This window comes from Hylaeus anthracinus, unplaced genomic scaffold (assembly GCF_026225885.1).
Source record: "Hylaeus anthracinus isolate JK02 unplaced genomic scaffold, UHH_iyHylAnth1.0_haploid 11985, whole genome shotgun sequence".
Lineage (NCBI taxonomy): Eukaryota > Metazoa > Arthropoda > Insecta > Hymenoptera > Colletidae > Hylaeus > Hylaeus anthracinus.
In genome coordinates, this window is record NW_026534333.1 from 2,934,306 (window position 1) to 2,961,163 (window position 26,858).

The 26,858-nt window shown below is 42.7% G+C and overlaps 2 protein-coding genes across 9 annotated transcripts in view; both read right to left on the reverse strand.

Moving 5' to 3' along the window:
- LOC128887243 (fringe glycosyltransferase) overlaps positions 1–16,344 on the reverse strand; it is a 74,815-nt gene extending 58,471 nt beyond the window's left edge. The window contains exons 1-4 of the mRNA XM_054142931.1: positions 15,369–16,344; positions 13,873–14,109; positions 9,428–9,476; positions 5,591–5,693 (exon numbers count right to left, since the gene is read on the reverse strand). Of these exons, the coding sequence (XP_053998906.1) occupies positions 5,591–5,693; positions 9,428–9,476; positions 13,873–14,109; positions 15,369–15,647 (668 nt within the window). The 5' untranslated portion in view covers positions 15,648–16,344. The remainder of the gene's footprint in view (positions 1–5,590; positions 5,694–9,427; positions 9,477–13,872; positions 14,110–15,368) is intronic.
- A 913-nt stretch (positions 16,345–17,257) lies between these two features.
- LOC128887241 (lethal(3)malignant brain tumor-like protein 3) lies at positions 17,258–26,272 on the reverse strand. Of its 8 annotated transcripts, none has more exons than XM_054142923.1 (17): positions 26,215–26,272; positions 22,994–23,201; positions 22,007–22,301; positions 21,675–21,914; positions 20,969–21,594; positions 20,737–20,896; positions 20,489–20,660; positions 20,232–20,412; positions 19,963–20,149; positions 19,669–19,886; positions 19,368–19,596; positions 19,089–19,278; positions 18,892–19,013; positions 18,452–18,815; positions 18,293–18,367; positions 17,914–18,223; positions 17,258–17,837 (listed from the first exon to the last, which is right to left on the reverse strand). In XM_054142923.1, the coding sequence occupies exons 1-17, from the start codon at positions 26,238–26,240 to the stop codon at positions 17,712–17,714; spliced, it is 3,729 nt and encodes a 1,242-aa protein (XP_053998898.1). In that variant the 5' UTR covers positions 26,241–26,272; the 3' UTR covers positions 17,258–17,711. The 8 variants fall into 8 exon arrangements, with proteins under 8 accessions (XP_053998898.1, XP_053998899.1, XP_053998897.1 ...); XM_054142924.1 differs by having other exon boundaries at positions 19,963–20,161; positions 21,675–21,773; positions 26,215–26,271; XM_054142922.1 differs by having other exon boundaries at positions 19,963–20,161; positions 26,215–26,271.
- Between the last annotated feature and the right edge of the window lie 586 nt (positions 26,273–26,858).

Sequence of the window (26,858 nt, forward strand, 5' to 3'; positions counted from 1 at the left end):
CAATTCAAACTTGCAAATTGCGAACAACGTCCGATCGGTGAGTGAAGTAAACCTCCTATAAATCGATTCGAGGGCGTCACGAAAGACAAATACGTCGACGTGTCCCGTGCTCGAGAAACCACTTGCCCGCCAACCTGTCGAAAATCGCATAAAAGTTTCCGCGGCACGATGAATCATGCACGTGGTACTCTTGTTCGCTGAAACAACTTGGCCGAGGCTGAATGGGGGTTGGAGACGAGAAGCAAAGAAGAAAGAAAACGAAGACGGGCCGTAGGGGGATGAGAAGGGTTGGCGAACAAGAGGAAGAGGATCCGAAAGAGGGCGAACAGGACCGAAAGGAGAACCGAAGGAGCCCGCATATGCGACATTCGAGAAGGCAAAGAAAGGAGATTGAATCGTCTCCTCCTTTGAGGCCAGCTGCCCCCCCCCCCCCTCCTTCGAGGGACCCTTCGTTAATCCACGGCTTTTCGTCCTCGCGGCGCACGGTTGGGCCAGAAATTATTCGTGACACGCCAAAAATTATTCGTGGCAAGCCAAAAATTATTCGTGGCAAGCCAAAAATTATTCGACCGCCTAACCATGAGTTCAGAGAATTGTTCTTCGACTATTTTTTTACTTGCAACGCCCTTGGTTGACGATCTATAAAATGGTGTAACGTGAACGCAATTATTGTATGTTGGGACAATTGATGTTAAATATATATTCTAAGTGTGTCCAAATGTATTAGAAATAAATATAAAAAAAATTCACGTCGAAGGCTAGGAACAACCTACGGTATCACGAATTTTGCGTTTTCATCTTCTCGAGAAGTAACCGAAAACGATGCTGAAATACGGAGGAACCGAAGAAATCGTGGTCCCAATATTCGTCGAAGCGCACCTACTCGGTCGATCGTTTTTGGCACGCTATACGAATAAATTCCAGCCCACTGGCCACCGGTCGTGAGCGTCCTTCTTCGCGTCCTTCCTTTTTCAGTGCTCTGGACGCTCGTCCCGGCCTCGCGCCGCATTATGAAACTTTTCTGAAAGCGCACAAAAGGATTCCCCTCGTGCACGTGCAACCGCCACTCCGAATAGGAGAAGGCCATCCGAAGCACGCGTGTTTCGCGTTACCGAGGAGGAAAGGGACCGATTATGCGTTCCACTGACCGAGTGTCCCTCGGGGGCTAGGAAAAGCTTTCCACCGAGACCTCGCAGTTAGGGAAACGCATTTCGAATTCGAAAAGGATCTCTAGCGTAATCTAGACCTAACTCGGTGTCCTCCAAACCCAGAAGAGTACCCAAAAATGCCTTCGTGGAGGAAAGTCGAGTGCTATCGAGCTTCCGGTTTCTGAGAGAGAGTCAGTCGCCCGATGGCGAAGCCACTGGACGCTCTTTCCCATAACAATCCCTCATCGGGTACTTAAACTGTTTACCCGGTCGAGCAGCGATACGCGTAAACCAAGAACTCGGCCGATGTAACCGCGATAAGCAACGGAGATCAAAGACCAACTACACGCTCGTCCAGATGGGAAGAGGTGGCTCGCCGAACGAGCTGTAATTGCGGCTGTTAATCTGACTACGGAAAGCCCGTTACCGCATCCGGTACTCGTCGGCGCAATAAAATCGCTACGAATCAAGGTGAAGAAGCGTCAGAAACGAGCCATCGCGTCGATCGTTAGCGCTTACCACGACGAGGATAATTTACTCCATGGAAACGAAGAAGAAGGTACTCCGAGGATAGTTGGCGCAGAGCGGTTACTTCTTATTTTTGTTATTTGAATGCAAATCGAGGAATTTATGCAGAGTTTGGAAGCCAGAGACGCGTCCGCGACGTCTCGAGGCAACGCTCGCAATTTTCATTCTAGCCCGAGATAGGAACGAAGAAGCTACTCTCATTTTTATTATTTAAATGCAAATCGTGTCCGCGACGCGTGAAAGAAAACTCGAGTCAGCTAACTTGGATATATACGTATAACTACGTGGAAAGGCTCGATTAACGTCGAGAAGAAAAATTGAAACGTTACGTACGCTCTGGTGCACGGAACCGTTCCGAGTGGCGCCACAACTTTTACCAGTCGGAAGACTCCACTTTTTAATAATACCGAGTTAAACGAATTAAACTCACGTTTGTGAGTTCCACTTTGTCGGAACTTCTCAGACGCGATGCACGATTTTCAGGGAGTTTCGTTAATCGTTTGCGTCGCGTTCGGGTCGAGGAGGCCCGTTCGCCCAGCGGCAGCTTTCAACGGAGCTTTCAAGAGGCGGGAAAGCAAACAAGGAAAAAGTCGGGCTAGAATGGCGGAAAGAAAACGCCGCCGCCGGTTGAAACTCGGTAATTGGTCCGCGATGACGACGAGAATGACGACGGGCCCATTAGACGTGTTTTTCTAGGCGCCGCTTTGGCGGAGATAATATTTTGACGACGCGATCGGTGGCAGCCTATCTAAACATGAAATTTTCGACAATCGAGCCGTGCCGAGTGGCGTCCCGTTTGCAAACAAACCCTCTGAAGGGGCAGTTTGCCGATGGAGGGCTGGCTTCTGGGTTTCAAGGGCTTCGACCAAGTGGGCACTGGTTGCGCTACGCGTTATTCGTGCACGTACTTGGAAGTTAGTAAAGTTGTCGCGATGCCTAGTTGAATTTTAGTTAATATTCTGGCGCGAGAGTTGGATCTGTTATCTTTTTTTAATTTTCGTTGATATTCGGTGGTCTCTAGAGACAGCGCACACTTGACTACATCAGTTAGATTCCGGGACCCTTCGACCTTCGTACTTTCATTATCGCTACCAAACTGCAGACATTTATCGAAATGAATTTCGTTGAATATCCCGGGGATCGTAATAACGCAAAAGGGGATTAATCACGGTATACCATAGTCATCTCGAGTACATTCCACTCGCCTACCTAAATAAGAGATCAGAATCTATTTATACCCGGCTCCAGTCGACCTTTTTTCCCCGTTCTGGAATCCACGAGTGCCTTGTATATCATCCAAAAAAAAAAAAAAAGAAGAAGAAAAAAAAATGTAGACGCAAAGAATCCAAGTGAACTAACCATGTACACGAGTCCATCAAACGCGAGTTCCACACTCCGTTTCGAGAATACAGCCCCGGTCTTCCAGGCTGGGACACACGTGCGTGCGTAAATGACTGAAAAACGGTGGAAAAAATAAATTCAGCCTGTAGAGCGACTGTCCGTCCCTCTTTCTCGCGTGCGCCTCGAGCATTAAACGGAGGAGGACATCAAAAGGTTCACCGTGGACCGCTTGAAAAGCAAACAATTAGCGGAGATATGAATCTTCCCGTCGGCTCGAACGCTCTTTCCAGCCGATGCTGGAGAAGGACCGTTTAATAACCAACGGCTGATAATGGGGTCCGTCACTCCGGGGCCCTTTTGTGCCCCGCGGTATCGTTTTCAATGCGCGTCACTTTCGGATGATTCGTATCGTAGAGGAAGCGAGACCAAGTGGATCGTGAGCTTCGAGATTTGAATTTTTAGTTTGGGATCCGAAGCTTTCGATCCGATGCTCTTGATCGAAAACTCTTAGTCCGAATATTCGAAATCTAAATATTGAAATATTGATTTGAATCTACATATATTCAGCTGCTCGAAATGTATCCCATCGAATGCAAAACAATTCAAAGTCCCAGCTCTAATGGGAATGCGAATTCGGCTAGCATTCGATCCTAACGGACGTTCCCTCTCACCGGAAGATCGATCTATCCCCGACTCGATACCGCGGGCATTATCGATGCACCGTCAGGTGGAAGACCGGTATCGCGGCCACCGTGTTCGAAAAGGATAAAAAGGAAACTGGATAAGTTCGACGTATCAGATAAACTTGTCCCGCGAGAAGAAGATTAAAGCTCGAGTTCGTACCACGTGCACCGTTCAGAGATTGCCTAAACGAGCGACCTGTTGTCCGTCAGGTTTATCCGTTCCTGCTTACCCATATGGGATATGCATAGGTTCGTTGCGTAACACCGCCGTTTTCTAACGAGATCCACTAAATTTTCACGCGGGTTGTTTCAATAATTGCTAGATAATTCAAGTATCGCTACTAACGCGTCGATTATTTGGTTTTAGAAACTAACTCCATTTAAAATATACCCTTGAAGATACAGGGATACTTTGGAAATCGGTAACATAAATTTCAAAGACTAGCACGCCGTTCAATGTCTCCATTTCGTTTAGTGCTACGTTTGATTCGGTGTCCAACGAATAAATAACGCGAACGAGCATCGCAAGGACGGAGTATCAACGCAACGAACCGTGGAACGAGCGGGATCCTTTCAGAAACTGGACGCTAATCGATTCGTTAAAAATGAATCCCAGCCGAGGCAACTCCTCGGTTCAGGATTTAATAATAAGCGGCCACTTATCACTCCGGCTCGAGCGGCAGCTTCGCCATCGAGGAGACAAGAGTTGATTGATCCGCGCGATTAAACGCGATGAATCGCGCGGCTGAAAAAGGGGCCAAGATCCACCAATCAAGCCGGAACAACGTCTCGAAGGAATTCGTCGGGCGCCTCTCACGTTGAATCGATATTCTACGGTGAAACGACCTCGATAAATTATTCCCCAGGCGGCCATTCAATGGGACTGCTCGATGTTTAGCACCTAGGCGAGCCGAGCATCCCCATAAATCGTCGCTTTTCCACCCTGCGATATAGGAGGCACACGATATTGGCCAGACCAGTGAATCTTATGGGGTACTCTCATTCCTAACGCTTTCCCAACCTATTTTCACCGTCGACATAAACTTTCCAAGTTTAATTCTGCCCATTCGAGATTCTGTTCAGTTTACAACTGGTCTGCTCAATCTTTTTCCAAAGTTGCGCCGCAATGTTACGAAGAATATATAAACATCGAAAAATTATTTCGATTTATTCACGAATGCATAGTCATGAATCGGTCGAATATCGAAAGTAGAATACCCTCCATAAACGAAAGAAAATTGACGAAATAGTAAAATAGCATATCATCCCTAACGAAGTGTTATTTCATACGTGCGCGCAATTTTAACTCGATCCACTCATACTACTTTTCTGCGCAACTTTAACGACCAATTACGCTCGAAAAATTCTCTCCACCGTATTTAGAAGGTAAATCTGGCGAATGATAAATTACACAGGGAACTTCCCAGTGCGAGATCGACGACAGAAAATCGCCACGGTTCAACCTGTTGCGTCGTCGGCGCGAGATTCAAAGTGTCGCGGCTAATTAACCGAGTAATTCTTAATTAACGACCGACCCGCGCCCCGAGAGCGTTTCATTTCACGCGGTCGCGGGCTAGATCCCGATCGCTTCCAGCGAACCTCTTCTCCCATGCGAGATTACGACGCTCTGAGAATTTAACGTTCGACTAAAAAGATAAATTACAGTTTTGTTAAAAAAAAAAAAACAAATATTAACTGTAACACTGTAACACCGGAATATTCATCTGTTATAAATAGCGAATCGATGAAAGTGACCGAAGCAACATAATAAATCAAATTGCACCAATCTAGGATATCCCAGATCGCTCTGTTCGAGTGCAACGTCACTCGTTGAGGATTAATTGGCCAGAGGCGAGCTAGGTAATTCATAGAATGGCAAATTGTACTCACTTCCTGCCGCTGTCGAGGAACCTGTCGAACTCCACGGACATTTTGCAGCACAGGGCCCGCCTGTTGTGCGAGGACGAGCACTTTGTGTTGATCATGTGGCCGTCTGAAAGCGAACATCGGAGAGGGTTAGAGGTCCATCGGCAGGAGGGTGGGCGTGCAATTAATTAAGAGGTTAATAATCATCCTACCGGGTCGTCGCTACAGAGAGGCTTTAATTAATTCGTCTCGATGGCCCTCGCTCCTTCAGGAGCCCCCGTCGATGTTTCGTGAGAGAACCGGCGATCATCGCGATATCGTGTGTACCTGTGCCAAAGCACTCCCACGATGCGCTGTTACCACGTTTCAATTACGCCCTCCAACAATACCCGACAATTAACCGATCGAACGTAATTACACGGTGGGCCACCGCGATACTTTCGGAACGGAGCGTGAACCATCAGCTTTCACGGATTATTTTCCGCGCTGGAGCCCTCTTTCTACGGTACCAGAGTCGTTAGAGATGAGCGTGAGATACGCGAATCCGTTCAGTGCAAAGTTTGGAAGTTTCGTGCATTCTGACTCGTTAATCCTTCGCGCTCCAGGGACTTTGTTACTTTCTCATTGGATTTGGAAGAAATGGTTCTAAACATTCTTTTCGAACTACCCTAAACCTCTGAACATACGACCAAACCTGCGTCTACTTGGACAACAGTACCGAAATCAGTACCGAACCAGTATCGAAAAAGAACGAAGAAGAGTTCAAACCGTTCCTGAATTCAAACTTTAGTTTGAAAAACTTCCGTCGCGGCTACTCGGTCGCCAAAGCGAGCCTACAACAACCGAGAAGGTCCTCGAGATTTAACCTACATAAGGAAAGAAAAATGACGAAGTAGAAGGAGGAAGGATCCTATTCCTGCAACAGCGTGGCTGGGTGGACAAGCGAAGGGTGGATTATTCCGAGCAGGTAGAAACGGTCGAGGTGGAGGTGAAAACCGGTGCAGAGCGCGTGGTGAGGTCAAATGTCGGACGGTGCCCGAGGGCTCGCGTGCTCATCCCTCCTCCTTCGTCCTTCCGTGGCCGGTATTATCCTCCCCCTTGGCATGCGTCCACCCACGCTCCTGCTTCGCGGCTAACTGATGCGTCAGACGTGTTACGAGGGAAGCGTGGAATAATATCCGTACGAATAGTCATCGGAGGAGCTCTTGCGAAGGATAATCGAAAAACGGTTCCACCTCGCAAATGTGGCGACTCGGGAGGAGGAGCGGGGTTCTACGGGCAAGTGAGAACGAATCGACCAACTATGATAGCGAAAAATAAAAAAAATCGATACTCGAGGAACGATTGCTCCACGGACCCATCGAGTAATCACGCTTGCTTTACTCGAGGACCATGTATAATAAACGCGAACAATTGACAGATTCGTCTTGAATAATCGAGAGTTCAATATTACGACCATCCTAATATTAGGTGGACTGGAAAGTAACGTCGTTTCTGCGAATATCAATTCTTATTTATCATTCATCAGCTCCTTGATTTTGATCGATCTGGCGTTAAACATTTGCACACTAGATGACAAGAAGCTGTTGACAACGAGAGTGATTACATAATTTACTAAAACTAGAAGCTTGTTAAGAATTTATTTGACTTTGACGTAAAGAAAATGATCGTTACTTTTCGGTCCCTCTAATAAATTGATATTTTCAATCTCTTTCCGTCGTCGGGCGAAAAGAAGTTAACGCTAACAAGTAACATAGATACTACGATGAAAATTAATACGCGTATCCGATACACACATCCGAACAGAATTTGCATTTTCTCCCTCTCTCGGCGAATAAACTGGCGAAACGTACGCAAACAAAGGAGAATTTCGCTATTTCCTCGCGTCTACGGTATCCGCGGTGTTTCTTGCACGACCAGTGGGCTCGCAACCACCTCCGTAATTTGCATCCGTGCCCCGGGGTGGTGTTAGTATGCGCGCGATGCCAGGAGCACGCTCGACGATATTATTGCCGAGCAGAATCCACCATCGGCGGTTATTCCGGCAGCGTGCCACCGGCTCGCATGCCTGGCCAAACCGCGAAATGGACAGAGCCACGAATTTAAGAACACACCCGGCATAGCGACTCGTTCCGGCCTCGCCGGGAATACGAATCGTCTACTCGATCGTCGAGCTGCGTGAGACCGCGCGAAGACACAATGGGGACCGATGTTTTGGTCGTCTCGGGAGAGAAATGGCCGAGCGAGTGGCTATGACTGATGTATACGAAATCTAACCAGCTATTACGGATGAATTCCTGAAGAAATCATGGTCGAGCAAGTGGCTACGATGTACACCAGTCTAACGTCTCTATGATACGTAGCTAATATGTACCGGACTTAAAGTAGACCTAACCCAAAGTTACGACTGATATTCGAGATCAATTTTTAACCGACTTCGAAAAGGACGAGGTTACTCAATTCGACATGTATATATTCTTTTTAAATGTATGTTATTCGATTAGATGGCTTGACCAATCGGAATGAAACCTGTTGCATCTTGTAGAGCGTGTCTTTGGGGTGGTTCCATTATCAAGACATTTTGGGATTTCTCATTTTTTACCCGTTTCTTCAACCGAGTCATCGAATCGTCACCACTCCACGTTTACCAATTGAAAGCAGACGATCCCTACAATCTATCCCTACAATTTAACCTAATCCCCGTACCTAATCCTCGTTTATACACGGTTCTCGCCCAAATATCTCTCGGTCAGTTCCCTGGTAAACGTTTCAAGGGCCGAAAATGGCTCAATTAAAAAAGAAACACGAGAGGGGAGCGTTTATTTCTGTTGTAACACGAGACACGGATAATTACGACGTCGCGGCTTAATGGTTGCCCTCGTTTATGCGATAATTGCCAGCGAAACGAGCGCGCGCGTGTAGGAGCCCCGGCAGCTCTCCTCTGTCCGGAACGGAGAGTCCGCTCGTCGATCATTGGAGAAGTTTTAGTCGCCCGAGCGGTCGGTGGCTCGCCATACGTGATCCCCGGTTAATGGTCACCTGAAACATGCTCGTCTCGCGCAACTCTACCCGGCGAATTACTCCGGGAACGTTTTAATGGCCGTGCCTCAACTGTGACTTCGTAACCTCCAGCGGACGCGTCGTTATCCTATCCCCGAGACGCGATTAATCGCTCCGCGAGCGTAATTGGAGCCGCGTAGAGAAGCACGCTCGCGTTCGATACGATACGTCGACTGTACCTTAACCTTTTTAGTGCCTAGCATATTACGGAGTATACGCGAAGAATACCACGGGCCGATTTGATACCTGCCAGTGAAGGGGTTAGTCATAGAACCTTTCTATGAGTGGCAAGCTAGGTTTGACGAAAAGCTTTAGATTTGGGGCGAAAGCGGAGTCTGGAGTCTGCGATAACTCATAGAGAGAGAGTTAATATAGTGAAACTCGTTACTTGGCTACGAGACTTCTTTGAGAACTCGAGTAACCAGTCGAGGACCAGAACTCGGTTAGATCTGGGTTTGGTAGAGTATACATCGTAAAACTAACAATAACGCACTTTAAATAAAGCTAAGCCAAGGTGGCCAAGTATATACGGGCCAGGTCTTAATTACTTCCTTAATTAACAAAGCGATCTCCTCGGCAGTGTGCCTGGTACGACGATCGTGTGCCTCGAACGGGCAAAACGTTCTCACTATTAGAAAAATTACGCGTGATCCAGTTGCACGAGACTCGGAGAACGCTCCTCTGTAGCGACACGTTTCGTGGGATCGAGTCTGTCGACCCTTTCGCAGCTCGTTAGCAAAATGATCGAGGACTCGACGGTATCTCTCGCGTTTTTAGGGTAATCTTCGGGAGGGTACTCACTCGTTTGATTCTGGAAGTACGGGTCGTCGCGATCGGTGAAGAACCACGTCTGAAAACAGAAGGAAAAGATGGATTAAACAATGAATTGGAATTGGTCAAAGAATTGAAGTAACACTCGTCGTAGACCTAATGTCTTTTTCATCGTATTTAAAAGGTTGCGTTTCAAGTCTCTAAGCATCGCATAAAAGGTGGAGTCGAAACTTGTACTGAAATTGTTAGTAGAGAAACTATACGACACAAGTTGTTATCAAACTTTTGTTACGCTTCATTTTCATAGCCCCTTTCTGGGTAGAGCTTTCTGGTAGAGTCGCGAGAATCTAACAGAATTGTAGCGTCGATCACGTCCAGTCGCTATTGTTTACCACAAACGATTCCAGCAACGACACACGCCGCGTACCGATCATAAATTTCGTTTCTTTCCCGACGCTCGAAGCGGATCGCTCCATCTACGTCCATCCGAGCCGATTAATCTTCGCGGTGCGCGCCTGTTTTGACCGACGCGAGTTTCGCGTTCGTTCGGCGCTGAGAAAATCAAGTTATACTTTTCCATTTACCGCGACGTCAATTTTCTGCCCATCCGTCTCAATTGATCCCGCGCGAGGCGCTTGCTAACCGGTGATTTTCAATTCGATGATTTATTCTATCTATAAATTGGTTCGGAGTGTGACCACGTTTTGGAGCCTGATTAATCGTTTCCTCTCTCAAGTTTGGTAAAGTCAATTCCAAGTGGCAACGTCTCGGTAGTCTTTTTCGAACGCGACACCGAGAAAGCATAAAACTCCATCGGTGGGGAACACCTTCGCGTCAACGAGGTCTCTTTAACGCCCCGGTTAGCGCTCTCATCCGGACGAGGACGATGACGAGTATACGCTAGCATCGTTACGATCGGTGCGGTGCACGTGTTAAAGCAGTCGCCTATTTTTAGTTCCCAAGTTCCCTTCAGGAAGTGAACGGTCGCAAGAACGGCGGAAAGAGGGGAAACGGTGGGGCACCAGACGTCGGAAGCATTGTCTCGAGGATTTTCACGCGCTTTCGTTGCTCGCTACTCGAAACACTGGAAAAATGTATTATCCGTCCCTCGTGTAGAGCAACGACCGTACGTCACGTTAGACCCACCGGTGATTACTAGAGCATCAAGCGTAAAGTACAGCGTTCCGAATACCAGAAATAAAATACCGAGTATCGAGTACCTGATAACACCAACCGAGTACTAAGAACACCGTTCCGAATACCAGGAATAAAATACCGAGTATCGAGTACCTGATAACACCAACCGAGTACTAAGAACAGCGTTACGAATACCAGGAATTGAATACCGAGTACCTAGTACCGATCGAGTACCTGAGTACCAACAATCGAATGTATTAAATACCAAGTACTGCATTGTGAGTACCGCAAAGCTAGTATCGAGTACCAGCAACCAGCGGCGACTTAACGTCAACGAGCGTCGTGACGAAGCGGATGTCCGGTGCGAAGGCCAATTCAAAGGTCGCCCGAGGAAAAAGGAATCAAAGTGAAAACCCCAAGTAAAAAAAGAAGAAGAGGTGAAACGAATAAGTCACCGTCAGCGTTCCCAGAACGAACACGAATATCCGGCAAATAAGAGACGTTGCGCGCAAACGACGAGGAGAGGAGGATGTACGGGGCACGATGACGTCAGTGGCACCGGCGTCGCGTTACATAGACGTAATTGCATTAATCCACGCACGTATGACGCCGTCTAAAAGAGGCGTCGTCGTTGATCCGATCCTCGGGGACCCTCTCGCTGAGAATCGTTAAGACGTTTCGATGGCGGCTGCCGTTTTCCACTTCTGTGGGTGGCGAGGCGAATGAAGTCGCTCTCGCGCGTTACGTTAAATTAGACGAAACCGAACTGATTCGGCTGCGAAAGGTTACGGTTTGCTGGCGTCACGTGCCGCGTGCTGCACCGTTGCGTAATTCTGTCTCGTTGAATATTTGATACTTGCGCTTCAGTTCGTTACGACCGGAGAATAGTGTCACGAGACGAAACAGAACTAGGCAGAGAGGCTTGGGGACACATCGCGACGATGGCGAGTACTCTAGGAAGGCTGAAGACCGTCGAGTAATGGGTTTCGAGTATACTTTCGCGATATTATCAACGTCGCGACTAATTGCACGCATCGTAGCATCCTCTCCTCTACTTCTTGGAACGAATAGGCCAGAAAAGTCGACGGGCCAACCTCTGAATTAACTGGCAACTAAAAAAGCGTTTCGGGACACTTATCTCGTCGGGACGACGCAATATTTGCCCGCGACGACGTTGCGGCCCCCTTTGAGCTAAGCAGATCTTGCCACGAGCTGTTCCACGAATTGCCAAATTGTGCACGAGCCCTCCTGATTGTTCTTTACGTAATTAAGGAGTTAGATCAGCCTCGAGACGTGGTTATTTGAAAAATTATCGCAAGGGGACTGCACACGTTTACTTCAATTTTCGCAGTTAGCTGCTTTGTGTTATGTTGTGAATATAATATATATATATATTTATATTGACAGAGATTTGGAAGCGTTTGATTCAATCTTAGAGCTATGTTTACGCCGTTCCACCCGTCGATTTCGCGAGTGCAACAAAGTCAGCCCCTTCGGAGTCCTTCCCTTCCTTTCGTTTTCTGCGCCTGGGAAAATCTCACGGCTTAACCTTCGACCCCGACGACCTCCGCGTTAAATCGACTTCGTCCACCCACGCAAGGATCCTCGAGACGAATCGGCATTTTCGTTCCACGAAACCCTCCCTTCGCCTTTTGAATCGCGTGGCGCGCAATAACAACCGAGGTCTCCGCTCGATTTCGACGCTTTAATCGCGTATAATTTGCGGAACAGACGGTGATTAAGCTGCGCGGTGATTCAGGATAGAAGGGGGAGATTCTCGACGTTCGCCCTTTGGTGTTGCCTCGGCGAAACACGTTCGCCCCTGCCCTTCGTCTCGCGAAATTAAACTAGACGGAGGCGTTGAATTTTTGTTTCGCGTTTCTAACGCCGTAAATCATCGAATCGCGTTTGGAAATATTGCTTGTTTGGCTGGGGCCGTTGTTTCGCGATGTTACGGGTTCACGATCCCATTTGTGGAGCAAGATTTACCGCGGGCGGTACGAGTGGAGTCTAGGTAGAGAAACGGGCCACTTCCCTGGACCCTCGTATTGTTTCTTTGGTCTCGATCGATGGGTTGGGGCATAGCGAAATTGTTCTAAAGTCGAATCTTTGTTTCGAGAAGGTTAAGTTCGTCGTCAAAATATCACACCAAAACTAATTACAGAGTGTAATATTTATCGAAGTTTGTTGTTTTCGACATATGAATAAATAAACTGGTGGAATTTTATTATTTGTATTTTGGTTTGTTTGTTTGTTTATAAATGTTTTTAAAGTACTTGTAAACTGTTTGCCGAATTTGGCCGAAATCGTCCGGAGTTACTGGTTCAAAGGGTTAAGTCTCCAATAATCTAAATAATATTTCGTCCAAACAGAAATTATCAAGAATATTTGTCTGTCAACGCGTTGAGTCTTCGCACCTAATTAATGACCTCGATTGCAGAGGGTTAATTTCTTGTAACCGACTATTAAAGTCTAGTACATGAAGTAATAATGCAGGAGTTTCTGTTTCCAAAGCGTTCAAGTCTAACGATCGGACAGTCATCCTGGTCGATTGGTTCGCGGCGCAAGAAGAGAATATCCGAACAATTCGTTGCGAGAAAGGAGGCTCTCCTGGACGGCGATCGATCGCCGTCGGAACGGTTGTCATTAGTTTCAGTGACTCGCTCCGTATCGCAACCCTTCAATTTACAAAAGCCTTTTCTGCCTCCGAACGGCTCGCGGATAATTGCTCAATTACGTCGTTTATTTATCTGAAAGTGCTCATCGGTAGTCTCAGTGTAATTTTACGCGACGAAAGTATACGCTGCCCCTCGAGTTCATTTTTCTCCCCGCTATCGAAATTGATTGGATTCCTGTTGCGATCGTTAAGGGAATTACAAGTGGCTGTAAAGTAATACGACGGATAATATGACTCCCGAGAAGCTTTCGCGGAGCAATCTTTAACGTTCGGTGGTCTTTATCGCGAAGACGAAAAGAACAAAACTAAAGACACGGTAGTACGTACACGGTAGTCTTCGAAACCATGGCAACATTCTTCTAAACTAATTTTTGATCAAGTTATAATCTGTAGAGTTTTTAAAGCGGTTCTCAATTTGTGTCTCAATTCGTAGTTTTTCTTTCCCTTCTTAGCTCTCGTAGATATCCCTATGAATATAAATAAATCCCTTTGAGCGCTGTTTGAGAATCGCTGCGCTAAGGGACAAGCGTGGCCGTCGCTCATCCGCGACGGGGTTACGATCAACATGACTGCAAAAACGGCCCGGTTCGCGGCGTTAAACAGGCCAGGATATCGACATTACCACGGACATACGCATAGCGCGAAAGGATTCGTCGCGTACCTGATCCTTAGCGAATTGGAACCACGTGCCGATTATCGCCGGCAGTCGAGAATGATGATAGTGCTTGGTGGTTTTCACGCTGATGAACACATCGTCCAGATTCGTCGAAGACGGTGCCATGGTCGCCGTTGCGATCGCTGGTGTCACAGACGATTCCTCGTTGATCAGCTTCCTCGGAGGCGGCACTTCCACCAGCACGCTTCTGCTGTTCACGTCCACGGTCATCTCGTCTACCCACTGGAAATAATTGTAAACAATTAGATGCGATACATTCATCACCCCTACTCAATGTTTCCATGATCAACGAAAATTAGCAAAATTTCTTTATATCTCATTTGTACTGATACATACTGAACATACTTGAACATACATAATTTATATAATGTCGATAACACTGTAATCTATATATTTAACTAGTTTCTCTTAATTTCGCGTAGATGTCGGTAACACATATTTTTATATATATGGCGTTACAGTACATGGTTATATACTTAACTAGTTTCACCTAACTTCGCGTATATGTCGGTAGCACGTATTAAGGTCCATTCAGACTATACGACACGACAAAACATTATAACCAGCGATTTAATGGAACTATTCACACTATTCCCGTTGACGAAACTGTATAGTCTGTGCGCACTTGCGCCGCGATTGGACGAAATATTCCTAACTTCAAGTTCGAGATTCTGCTAAGAGTTTTCTAGTAACTTTCTTAGGGAGTTGGATCTCCTTATACAGTCTTCATGTTATATACTCAACTAGTTCCTCTTAACTTGGCGTTCTTAATCTGAAATAAACCATTATACACAAAAATATGCATCTCACCCTCGATACTACGAATGTACGTAGGTTGTCAACTTGTGTACTTGGCCACAATATTTAGCAGTGTCTCGTGAAAAGGTCAAACACTAACGACGCTCTCCACGCAACTAAACGTGGCGCATACCGTAATTCGATCGGTGCTATTCGGTGACGAAACGATTCTCGGAAAAAGAAACAAGCACGTGCACGCACCGAGAATGTGTTTACACGAGGAATGAAAACAAACTCGACTGGAGAAAACTGGATGTTCGCGATTAGTCTTTCGATTAACATAACTGGCTATCGACGCGTAACACTCGCAGAGAAATTAATTCGCGCGTTTCACCGGAACGACAAGCTCTGGTTTACCGCCAAGGTCAATTGGTGGCGCTCACTACGCGGTTCTCAAATTCACTCTATAAAGTGATCAAATTCGCGCCATGAAATGAAAGAATCGTAACGAAACTGTACGACTCGTCACGTACATCCGGTTATTGCTAAATAAGATTCAAATCGAAATATCGTCTATTCTTGAATTTGAAGTACTGCGTACGAAAAATTCACCCTAACAGCCGACCTTTCGTAGATAATAAATTTATGCGAAAATATTTCTACGTAACCTCCTTTAATTCTGGTTATCTTTGGTCCGTTTGCAAGTACATATTATAACGTAGAGAAAATTTGAAAAATCTCACCTGTCGCGGTGCAACAGCCTGGTAGAGAAGAATGGTGGCGTAGGCAGTGGCCAGAACAAGTGCCAGTGCTTGTAGGCCTCGTCTAGTCGGCAGTCCACGGGGCATTTTGGCGCCAGCCGCGCCAACCACCGAGGAACGAGCCTGGGGCCCACCGCCGCCGAATTTCACTGACCTTCCTTCCTCGTCGAGGCCCTCGAGCTTTTCTCGCGTGGCAACGATCAACGCCGACCACCCTGCATCGTTCGCCTCCTTTTGCCGCGGAAAAGCTAATCCAGTCATACCACACGGCACCGAATCACTTTCCCTCTTCGCTATTGCCACCCCTTCGATGAACCATCGATTATCGAAACGAGCGGAAGCAAACTGTTCGATTCCGATAATCCTTCAAATCGAACGTCCTCGTTGGACGAGTACGTCGCGACTGCGCATCATACGCGATTCCTTGTAACGCACGATCCTTGTAAACTATAAATCGTTCTTCGCGTGTCCGTTGTCACTTTGTAAACACTCAATCGCAACAATCAGGCACAAAACTTCGAACGGACATTCCAACGTTTCGAGTTACCAACGACACCGTCGGTGTCATCGTTTTCGCGTCGATTAGTCGATCGCGGTTACGAGATCGATCGAGACGTCGAAATTCGGGACGCGTCCGTTCGCGAAACTTGTCGCTGTTGATCGAAACGTTCTTTACGAGCGCAAGAATTATTTTGATACGAGTTCGTCGCAGAAAATTTAGTTTTAGTTTATTTCGTGTCTTTTCGTGTTGTCGATTACTCGAGTGGATCCCCGCGTGTATCGACTGCCGCGAGTGTGTAGAGAGAGTTACAAAGCGAGGAATGTTACGCAGCTTGTACGGATGTGAGTGGTTGGTTTGACAGTCGAACGCTTATCGCGCTAGAATGAAAACACACGACGAACCACGAGAGGAACACGAACACGAGAACTCACTGCTGCCCGGCGCGCGACGAGCCACCGACTGAACACATGGCCAGTCCCCCTGACTACGTTGTAAACATCGCCATAGCAGCCACTTTGCTGGCTGGTGGAAGGAGAACGGTCCGCGAGTGGCACGATCCCGGGATAGAGCGGGGAGGGACGACGCTTCTTAAATGGAGCACCGCCCTTCTCTCGTGCATCAGTAAGAATTAACATTTTAACTAACTTCTCTACAAAGTATTCAATTATTACATTATTTGTCGAACAACAAAACAAATAAGCCAATTACAAAATTGTTCTGTGTGTACACGCAGTATATGTAACAAATGGTCGTCTCTGTTTTCCTTCATATAACAAGAATAGTTTATCAAACATCTGAATCTTTGATATTCATATTCAAATGGCCTCTTTTATAATTAATCGATGACAAAATATACATTTTATAATTTGACGTATACTAAATTAATACTAAGAAAATTCCGCAACGATATCGACAGTTTTTCAAATCGAATAAAGCTTCGGTACTAAGAGGGTTTTTTTTGTTATTTCTTTCGAACATAGTATCAGTTAATTTCTAATTATTATATTTTTTAACTATGCACAATGTTTATTTTTTTTTGAAAATATCGACATAGCATTCGAGCTCTAGAATTGTTGGTTACGCCATTGTGAGGTGAATGCGACGAGTGGCGCCTCACAATGCGAGAGGGACGCGAAGGAAACTTTTCAATCTTCAAGAATGTCGATAACTTAAACTTCTGCTATTTCGAATATCAAATTGTAATTCAATTTATATATAATTGTTAGTTTAGAAGAGTGCCATATGAAAAGTTTGAGAACAGTAGGCTTAGACTGTATCTACTTGTATTATCTATATTATTATCAACGACTCTAGCGTGTCGTTGACTAAAAACTGTTTTTATGTTAGCATATGGCAGGTCAGGATAATTACATCAGGATTTATATTTTTGTATTACAATATTTAATTATTAAGATCGTTATATTTACATTTGTACATGATTGAATGCACTTCACTGTGTAGGAAAAAATTAGAACGATCGATCGTAAGTACTTATGCGCGTACATTCGAGCTATGTATCCGATGAGTCAATGGAATCGTCGATTTCAACTTCAAACACAATAGTCTTCGTTTCTCTTCGTTTGATAATCTTTTTTTCGCTTGATCCAATTTATTAAAAACTCAACCCCAATACCCCCCCCCCCCCCATCACTCCTCGCCGTTGTATTGCATTAAACGAACATTTTTCATTGGCGATGGAAAATATGTGTCTACCTCGATGATTTGTTACAGTTTTAAAATAAATACATTCGACATTATCGTCACGATAGCTGCCACTTTGCACTTTTTAATACCCAATTGTATATGCGTTCATCGCACGTCATTCACGTTGCCCTCCTGCGAAGGAGTACTATGCTATTGTACAATTTAATAGCAGGACCAAGACGTAATCCCAGTAGCGATACTAAATCCTCTTGAGTTAACATCAGAAATGCTTCGCCATCGATACTCTGCAACGTAAAATTTGCATATTGAACATAACTCGAGCTAACGCGAATATCTGTAGAAAAACATTTCGATACGCACATGTTTTCTAAACATATTTCCGATTTCTTTACAATTGGGAACACTCTGTATAAACTTGATTACTTCTTCGTTCGACCACCGCCGAGGATTAGTGTTTTGCCTTGCTACTACCCTGTTCAGAGCGTTGCTATGTTTTGCCCATATATGCGGTGCGTCGGGTAACGGATTATATCCAGGACTGTACACAGATTGGTATAGCTCTGTACGTAATTGTTTATCTGGCATGTTTGCAGCGTATGGTACGGAATTTAGCGATGAATCACCGTACGAGTTTGAAAGGGGAAACAAGGCGTCCTCCGAAATTTGTCGCCTATACATATGCAAAAACATTATACAAATATAAAGAAACGTACAAATTCCAATAATACAAATTACGAACCGTTTCTTTCTTTTTCTCAACAGTTCGTCGTCATCCGTCTGTCCGTCGCTGTGATGATGCTTCGACTTACTCGATCTGTAAACAGTAAATTATTGTTGGTATACATTCGACCTTGAATAACTTAAAATAGAGGCAATGAGAAATACTTGTACAACTCACTTTTCCGAATTTTCGGACTTGTCATTTTTATCGGAGAGGTCGCCATCTTCTTGTTTAAAATCTTTTTCAGTCTTTAATAATCGTTCTTCCATAAACAAGGGTTTCTCAGACTTTTCAGATTTCTCCATTTTTATTTTTTCAGTCTTTTCAGTTTTTGGCTTGTCCAGCATGTCATCGTCAAAATCGCATGCTTCGTGCTTTAGATTAAGCCTATCGGACAGTTGCCTAACTTTTTGAAGGTTTTGAGGCGAGTATGGACAACCAGACGCAGAGTTGTGCGTTGCGTATTTAGGACCCTTTACGTGTCCTATTCCCGTGCAACCATACGTTCCACACTCTGGTCTGTCGTTCAAATTATCAGGGGCTAAACATGCGCATATACCAAAATATAAATTAAGGATTCAAAAAAGTACAAATAAAGAAATATTTGTAAGACTTACTTAACGGTGATTCCAAGGGGTGACCTGTTTTCATACACCAGCCCATGGGATGTATGTCTGGGGAATCATCGTCAACCCAATATGCATGATTCTCTGGCCATCCATCGAATCGTATTTTCAACCTGCAACGCGAAACTTTGGGTAATTTCAGTCCAACCAAGCTCTTCGGTAGGAGTAAATCTTCATAATTTACGAACATGTGATCTTTTACATCTTCGACCGTTGCTACCCTTATGAGTTGAGGCACTCGTTTATCAACGGCCTCCAATTTCATTCCACGTTTGAATCCACATGGTGGCCGTTGTTTGAAAGCTCTAGCTGGTGCAACCATGGAACGAGTTTCTCTCAGATACGCGTCCCATGTGAAAGACTTGGGATCTTTGTAATCTGAAATAAAAATCGAAATAGCGACTTTATCTTTTTCTGGAAGAAAATTCTAAACTCGAATAGATATGTTTAGGAGTACGTTCGCTTACTATTCGGTGGCGTAAGGCTATGACCATTGTGATGACACCACCCTACCGGGTGAATGTACGGTGAACTTGCATCTGCCCAGTAATCGTAAACTTCGTCCCAAGAATCAAAATGAACTAATATACGGGAATCCATTAGGCCTGCTATGCTAGCTACACAAACTAACGAAGAATGTTTCCTATCTACCGCTTCCAATTTCATTCCTACTCGGAAACCAGTTGGAAAGACCGACTGAAAGAAGGAAGACTATTGTTAAATTTATGAAACATAAAAATAATTACTCGATCGGAAGTTACGTCTTACATTTTTATTTAAAAATATATTTTTCGGCGCTGCAGTAGCTTTGCAAATTTTAAGATATGCATTCCAATTAAAATTATTGGCCACGTAACCCTTTGGCGGATCCAATCGATGTCCATTTTTTTCGGACCACCCAACGGGAAATATATCCATACTGTCTGCGTTTATCCAAAAATCGTAGTTTTCTGGATATCCGTCGAAATGCAAACGTATTCGATAACCTGTCACGGATAAATAGATTCACGTATGTCGTGCAAAATTGTAGATATACAGAGCAAAGAACATCAGTCAACTTACCCACTACTTCGACAACTGTGAGAACACAGTAACGCGATGGATGTTCCGGATCTATTCCTTCCAATTTCATCCCAACCTTGAAGTGATTCTTACTATATGGAAAAGGGTCCTTAAACAATTTAACAGGCGCAGCCTTTGCTTTCCAATGTTCAAGATACTTGGACCACGAAAATCCGAGTTTTCCTGTCTGCCAAGGATACTACATACAGAGACACACTTATGAGCAGTACGGTTCAATAAATTTGAAAGCGAAGTTCGGTTACATGTACCTTCGATTCATTCGAATCTCCTTGACTTTCGTCGTCTATTCCCGTGATAGTATCTTTAGTATCCTCGTCCGTTTCAGATTTTACTTTGTCTTGTACTTTTTCCTCGGACTTATCCTCCAATTCTTTAGGCTGTTGTTGCTCTTGGAGTAATCTTTTACGTTTTCGTTTCACGCGTAAATCTCTTTAAAAAAAAAAACGTTTTAAATGTTCGAATATATACCTTCCAATTTTTCGAAAATATTTGTATCGAATCTTACTTCAAATCTTTGTCCTTCCGCATCGAAGGTTGTTTCTTAGCTTCTATTACTTCTGTACACGAAGGGCTACACGATATTGGACTTTCAAATTCCGCAGCTAATCCGTAACACCCACAACCTTCGCAGTGATACATTGTATCCGCTGATACGGTCCTAGACTTCCTATCATCGGCTGCAAAAAGAAAATATTTAACGAAATTTTAATTAAATTTTCTAAAGCAGTTGCGACTTCATTTATTAATACTTACGTTTCTTTTCAGTATTCACATTATTAACAGTTAAGGGACTGGACTTGGAAGAGTTCTGAGTTAAACACACGTTTTCTTTATCACCGATACCATCTTTACCTTGTTTATTGTTTTCATCCTCTTCCACTACTTCCATAATACCAAACTCATTCATACAAAACTATAAAAAATACCCGTCATTTAAAAGTATTAAATTCCTTTTAACTTAACTCTCTGAAGCTACTCAACATACCTTCAATGTACTTCCAGGAAGAGTACCGACTCCATCTTTCCAATCTAGCACTTTTGTAGCATCAAAACTGGAATCATTCGGATGAGTAGCGTTTAAATGATCTTTCAAGTCTTCGTAATTACTCATTTTCGTGTCATTTTTGTTATCCGATACTGTCTCGATACCACAACTCGTGCGTGTTTTAATAATTTCTATTTTTATGTCATCGTCCATCGTGGTATTAAGTTTCATAGATTTGTCTTCGCTAGGAACAACTTTGATCAAAGTAATGTCGTCGTCATTTTGAACTTTTTTGTCTTTATCTTGTTCTAACTCGGGACTACTTAGCGCGTAGGTTACATCCATCATACTCTCCTGTGGAGATTTTGGCAAAGTTTGTTTTTTCAATCTCTTCTCATTAGATCCTCGCAATATATTGCTTATGGTCTTTTTTCTTTTCTCGGGCATCCCCGTGTCATCTTTTTTTGGAATAGGCGTAATAACAGCAGAATCGGGATTTTCCGTAATCTTTATACTGTCCGTAGAATTATTGTTTCCTTTATTTGCACTCAGTAAACTCATTTTTGCAATGGGATGTAGCGGTGGTGGATGAGTGGCAGAATTTGTTGTTTTTGACTCCCGTAAAACTGATACAGAAGCAAGACAAAATGAACATTTGGTCTTTTAAATTTAAATGGGTAACAGATCAAGTTCTGCAACTACATACCTGTAATGGTTCCTTTACTTTCTGTACTAATTTGACCATTATTGATTTTTAAATTAAACATGCTGGGTTTAGTCGGTCCGCTTTGTTGAGGAATACTGACTGGAAGTAATAAATTCGCCATGTGCTTGGAAGGTTGACTTTGAGACCCTATAGTAGTGCTCGTCGATGTTTGAGCTAATTGAGATATAACTGGTGCAATTACTAATTTTGGTTTAGTTATCTGAGATGATGTCAAAGCTCCTATTAAGAAATATCAACAATTGAACTAAAGCTACTCTTGCAAAAAAATGTCTTTACCATTTAATACTTTATTATCAAAGAAAATTAATTACCTGCTGGAATAACAACCGATTCACGCGATTTATTTGGTTTAATAAGCGTTCCAAGATATGCAAACGTATGCTTGCCTGCTTGGGCATTAGTTTGGTTTCCCTGAGAAGTACTTAAGGGCACGATCTGAGCAGTGGATGCGTTAGACTTTCTAAGCAATATGTGTTTCTGACCTTGCGAAGTTGTTGTTGTACTGACAGTATTAATTGGCCGGTGAATTACAATATGTTGTTTACTTTGAGCAGTGGTAACCTGACTTGGCCCTTGTATAAATACTTTATTCTGTCCAGTAACAATCTAGAATAAGAATAAAGGAAATATTTACACAACATTAAAAAAGCAACTTACACATTCCCCGAGAATTGATTTATTAGTTTTGACACTTTGATAGAAATCAGTCATATATTTTAATGACGAGTTGTCTAATTTGATGTAACTTTTTACTTTTTGACAGGTATGTTCTATTTAAAAAATACAATTGTAGTATCACTACTGTCATATAATGAAAGAAAAACTTAACAGTTATGGATGAAATATTTACCCTAATCTATACTTTCCTAGTTGTAATTCACTACTACAACAAATATGTTGAACAAATCTATATTTACTATACAGAGATGCACCACTCACTGTTACCACCTACATACAGAATCTAATAAGGCTTCATACTATATACATACACATTATGTATCAATTCACACATGACACAGCGAAACATGTCTACTCTTAATCATTGTATGTTTGAAGTACTTGATATTATTCTATATCACTTTACATAATTATAGGTTACTCTGACCTAAATATGTAACCATTCAGTTTATTGTACCATACAGTACAAAGTACTAATCCACTTATGTAAGCATCAAATTATAGATATTGGTAATTATAGAAACCATTATAGAAATTTTCATTCTGTATATGGAATATATGACATGAAAAAGAAAAATTACCGGCTTGAAAATATGAAAATCAACATCTTAATAGATTACCTGATTGTTAACTGGATTGATAATGGCAGCAAGTTGAGTAGCATTCTGCGAAACCAAGGCTTGATTTGTCGTTGTTTGGGGTGCAGAACGCAATTTACTCTGTTGAATATATAATAAAGGCATGACGGGTGTCGTTGAGTCATCCAACTGTTGGGTCTCTGTGCAACTATTCTCATCTATGTCGTCTACTACTATTTCCTCTTCCATTCTGTAGAAGAAACATAACGCGATGTAGTCCTTCCAAGCATGTACAATATTTTTGGTTCACAAATTTGTTAATTTCTTTATTAACTACAAGAAAATATCTCAAGGTACGAATCATATTTTTACAGATCCTTTATTTTTTCTAAACATTCCAAATATTGTAAGATAAATAAAACTATATAATTGTAATAATAGATATTTAAATAGTAATCACGTTTAATTAATAGTAAGCGAACAAATAACTTCAACTTTATACATATTAGAAAAATTGGTCTTAAAGGATTATTACGGTAAAGAGAATGATCAAAATTAAAGTTAAAAGTACCACTGATTTAATATACTCGCACTTGAAGTAAAATATACCTTCTGAAAAGTCTTAACAAGCATCCTATTATTTAACATTTTCCTTGTTTCTCGTTTTACGTTTACAACTTATGTCTTTTGCTTCACTTTATACACAAATAAACTTTGGTAATTTTCCATAATCCAGACAAAAACCGAAAACGTTAAGCTTGTTAAAACCTCTGAAAGTGTGCAAATAAGATAATGTTCAAAAACGAAATCGTACACAAGATTTGTACACAATTGTTTATAGAATAATTCGCAGAGGACATACACGTGAAAGAATGTATCCTACGAACCTAACAATGTCTAATATCTTCTGCCGCCAAATAGAATTGTTACAAGTTACATAATTCACGAGTAATTGCAAACGTGAGCAATGCAATAACGAATAATTTTACGCAGGACGACCGCGATAGGAGTTCACAGGCTTCGATATCTAACGCCGTGGTGTACGCGGATAGCCATAACTGGGCGTTCAGAGAATCACAAACGCGATTTGAAACACGCGCCGAACTATTATTGCTGAGTAGAGTTACGTTATTATTTTTGACGGTTTCAAACGTGTCGACAGACCGCGGAGAATTTATTTCTCGCATTCTACGCGAAACCAGAGGCCCATGGGAACGAGTCCTTTCAACAATAACAGGATATCTTTGTTCAAATACTTTTATAAAATCAGTCCTCGTCGCGCATCACGAATCACTCGATGAACACAACGCGCACGCACTCTTTTCACTGGAATAAGAGACCACCGTTAAACCGATGAAAAATCGATTTCCCGGACGAGATTCGTGGACGAGGGCTTGAATATTTATTGCACGGTTAACGAGGAATAAACAGAATCGAAATTCCACTGGTTTTTAAACGATTATTCTCGCATATCTTTTAAGCGTTCGAACCTTCATTCTCCGTACGCTACATCTACGTCCTTATAGGCTCCAACTGTAGTAGCGACGGCGCAACAGGCCGCTTGCCATTGGTTAATCGCTGCTACACCGTAGAACAAGCTTGCGATTTCGACCAATCACGACGTTCTCGATGCCACTGTTAACCGCATTCGACGTACAGATTTTTCCTGAACACAAGTAATTTTGAAATCGTTCGAAGATCGGGGCTAACCGATCGATAAACGTGCATGACGTGTCCGAGCTCCTTCGATCCAAATCGGATCATTCGCACGGAATATTCGCATCGTTGCTTCCCTCGATCATTCTCCCGCGCAAATATCCTCGGAGGGGGAAAAAAAGGACAAGCAATTTTCTGCTGATCGATGCAAACCAAGCCAGTAATATTGTTTAAACAAGCAAATCACGATTGCTCGTCGACGTTTACCGCGACGTTTCGAAAGTTTACGTTCTCGTCGTTAACCGTGTCCCGAATTCGACTCAACTATGCACCACGGTTTCACGATCGAAGTTTATTTCAAGTGCGACTGTACATTAAATTTTATTACTTCATTTTTGCAGATACCCCTGGCTTCGACCAATGGCAGTAGGTATATGCGTGACGTCGCATTGTTATCGTGATTGGATTGGTCGAACGAGCAATACGTCCGATCGGGAAAAGGATTCTGTCTTTGAAACAGTAATTTTGACGAGTCTTGGTGAATTTAGTAAATTTTCCGATCAATATTTACCACTGTACCATGCGTAAACATATTTTTCATATCGATTCATAAAAAATGCTAATCGGGTTAGTCGTTTCGGGAGCTAAGCGAAAAACTAGAGTTTGGATTTCGATATACATCTGCGTTAACCTCCAAACTATAAAACTAATACTTGCGATGCTCGATGCATTATCGATTCGTATTAAGAAATTTACGACTAGCACAAATTATTCTTATATCGCGTGAATTCGATACATTTTGTTATTTGACAAAGATAGAAACCAACGATGAGCACGAGTAACGACAAAATTTATTGCAATTCGTGATTGTTAATAAATTTTGCATAAATCGAGAGTAACGTTGAGAATACGACATAATCACCAATTACGATTTACTTTTAAATTAGCAATACGATGTGAAACGAACGTTACTCGAACAAAGTAATGTTTAATCGTTATCTTTTTTTTCGCAATGTAAACATAACTACGACTCCTATTGTTTCACGATGAAAAATAAATTAAAATTTATATTTTCGTTAAGTACACGATTGTTAATGTATATATCGAGCTTACTTAAAAGTTTTCGGAAACTATCATAAATCGAAAAGCAACTATTTATTTTAACTTCCACGTTATAAATTGATTGTTACGAATACATAGACGTAATCGTTATCAAGCCACTAAAGTCACCGACGTTTTAAGTATTTTTCGTACGAATCAAAGGTAAATTAAAAAAGAATTCGTGCAAAGATTAACGTATAAATTGGAACCATTTCCGTTAAAAAGTTCGTCCACGTTATATTCATTCAAAAATATTTTGTAACATTTTTTTCAAGTACACCAGTACGAGAAGTTATGAGAAGCTTTATAGGTATACTTACTAGGATAAGTGAATGTTGGTCTAACGAATTATGAGCGGTAATTTTAAGGATATACTCTAACGAGGAACGACCGTGAAAAAAAATTACTCGTCCGATAAGGATCTGAACGTTTAGTGATATCACTGTTACATTTTACACGCGAACAGCACGTCGCATACATAAGAAATTATATGATAATAAACTCACGTTTTAAAGTTGTCAGTCGCCATCATATGCGAAGAGACGGTATCATTGTAAATACGCATGCGCTTCGACCCATGTTGCTTCTGCTGTAAAGACTCGTTCACATTCGTACATATAGAATGAAACAAGATAAAAATGCTCAACCACTTCAGAAATATATATTTAGTGATATATAATACATTTGCAATTCTTGGCATTGTCGTCGCCAACTTGTCGATGGAAAATCAAACCTGTTCCAGAAACGCACACTTTCTAGGCACAAAATACGATCCATACATAATTCATATTTACAGATATATATATATATATATAAACTTCCAAATGGTGGTTACTCCTTCCCTTGTATTCGTGTATACACGAGCCTGTTAGCGACGAAAAAAATTATTTTTAGGGAAATTTTATGAAGTGACATCAAAAGCTTTCTCATTTCTAATGGGACACGTTAAGTGAAACGATATTTTTAATTGTACAAAATAAATAATTAAACAATACAATGGTATCGATCGAAATAAAAAAAATAGAGTCGATATATATGAAATGAAATGGAGTTGACGAATACATTAGAAAATGCATTTCGTAGCTGGCATCATCGTATTTTTAACAGTGCGGTATATAATAACATTCGTGTGGTATATATTTAATTCATT

What these genes read in the sequence shown, in the direction of transcription:
- LOC128887241 (XM_054142922.1), bottom strand. Translation starts at nt 26,240, where the DNA reads ATGATGGCGACTGACAACTTTAAAAC. An exon ending in AAGTAAAGGAACCATTACAG is followed by an intron (nt 21,595 to 21,674) that starts GTATGTAGTTGC and finishes CTTCTGTATCAG; the next exon opens with TTTTACGGGAGTCAAAAACA. An exon ending in CACAGTTGTCGAAGTAGTGG is followed by an intron (nt 19,887 to 19,962) that starts GTAAGTTGACTG and finishes TATCCGTGACAG; the next exon opens with GTTATCGAATACGTTTGCAT.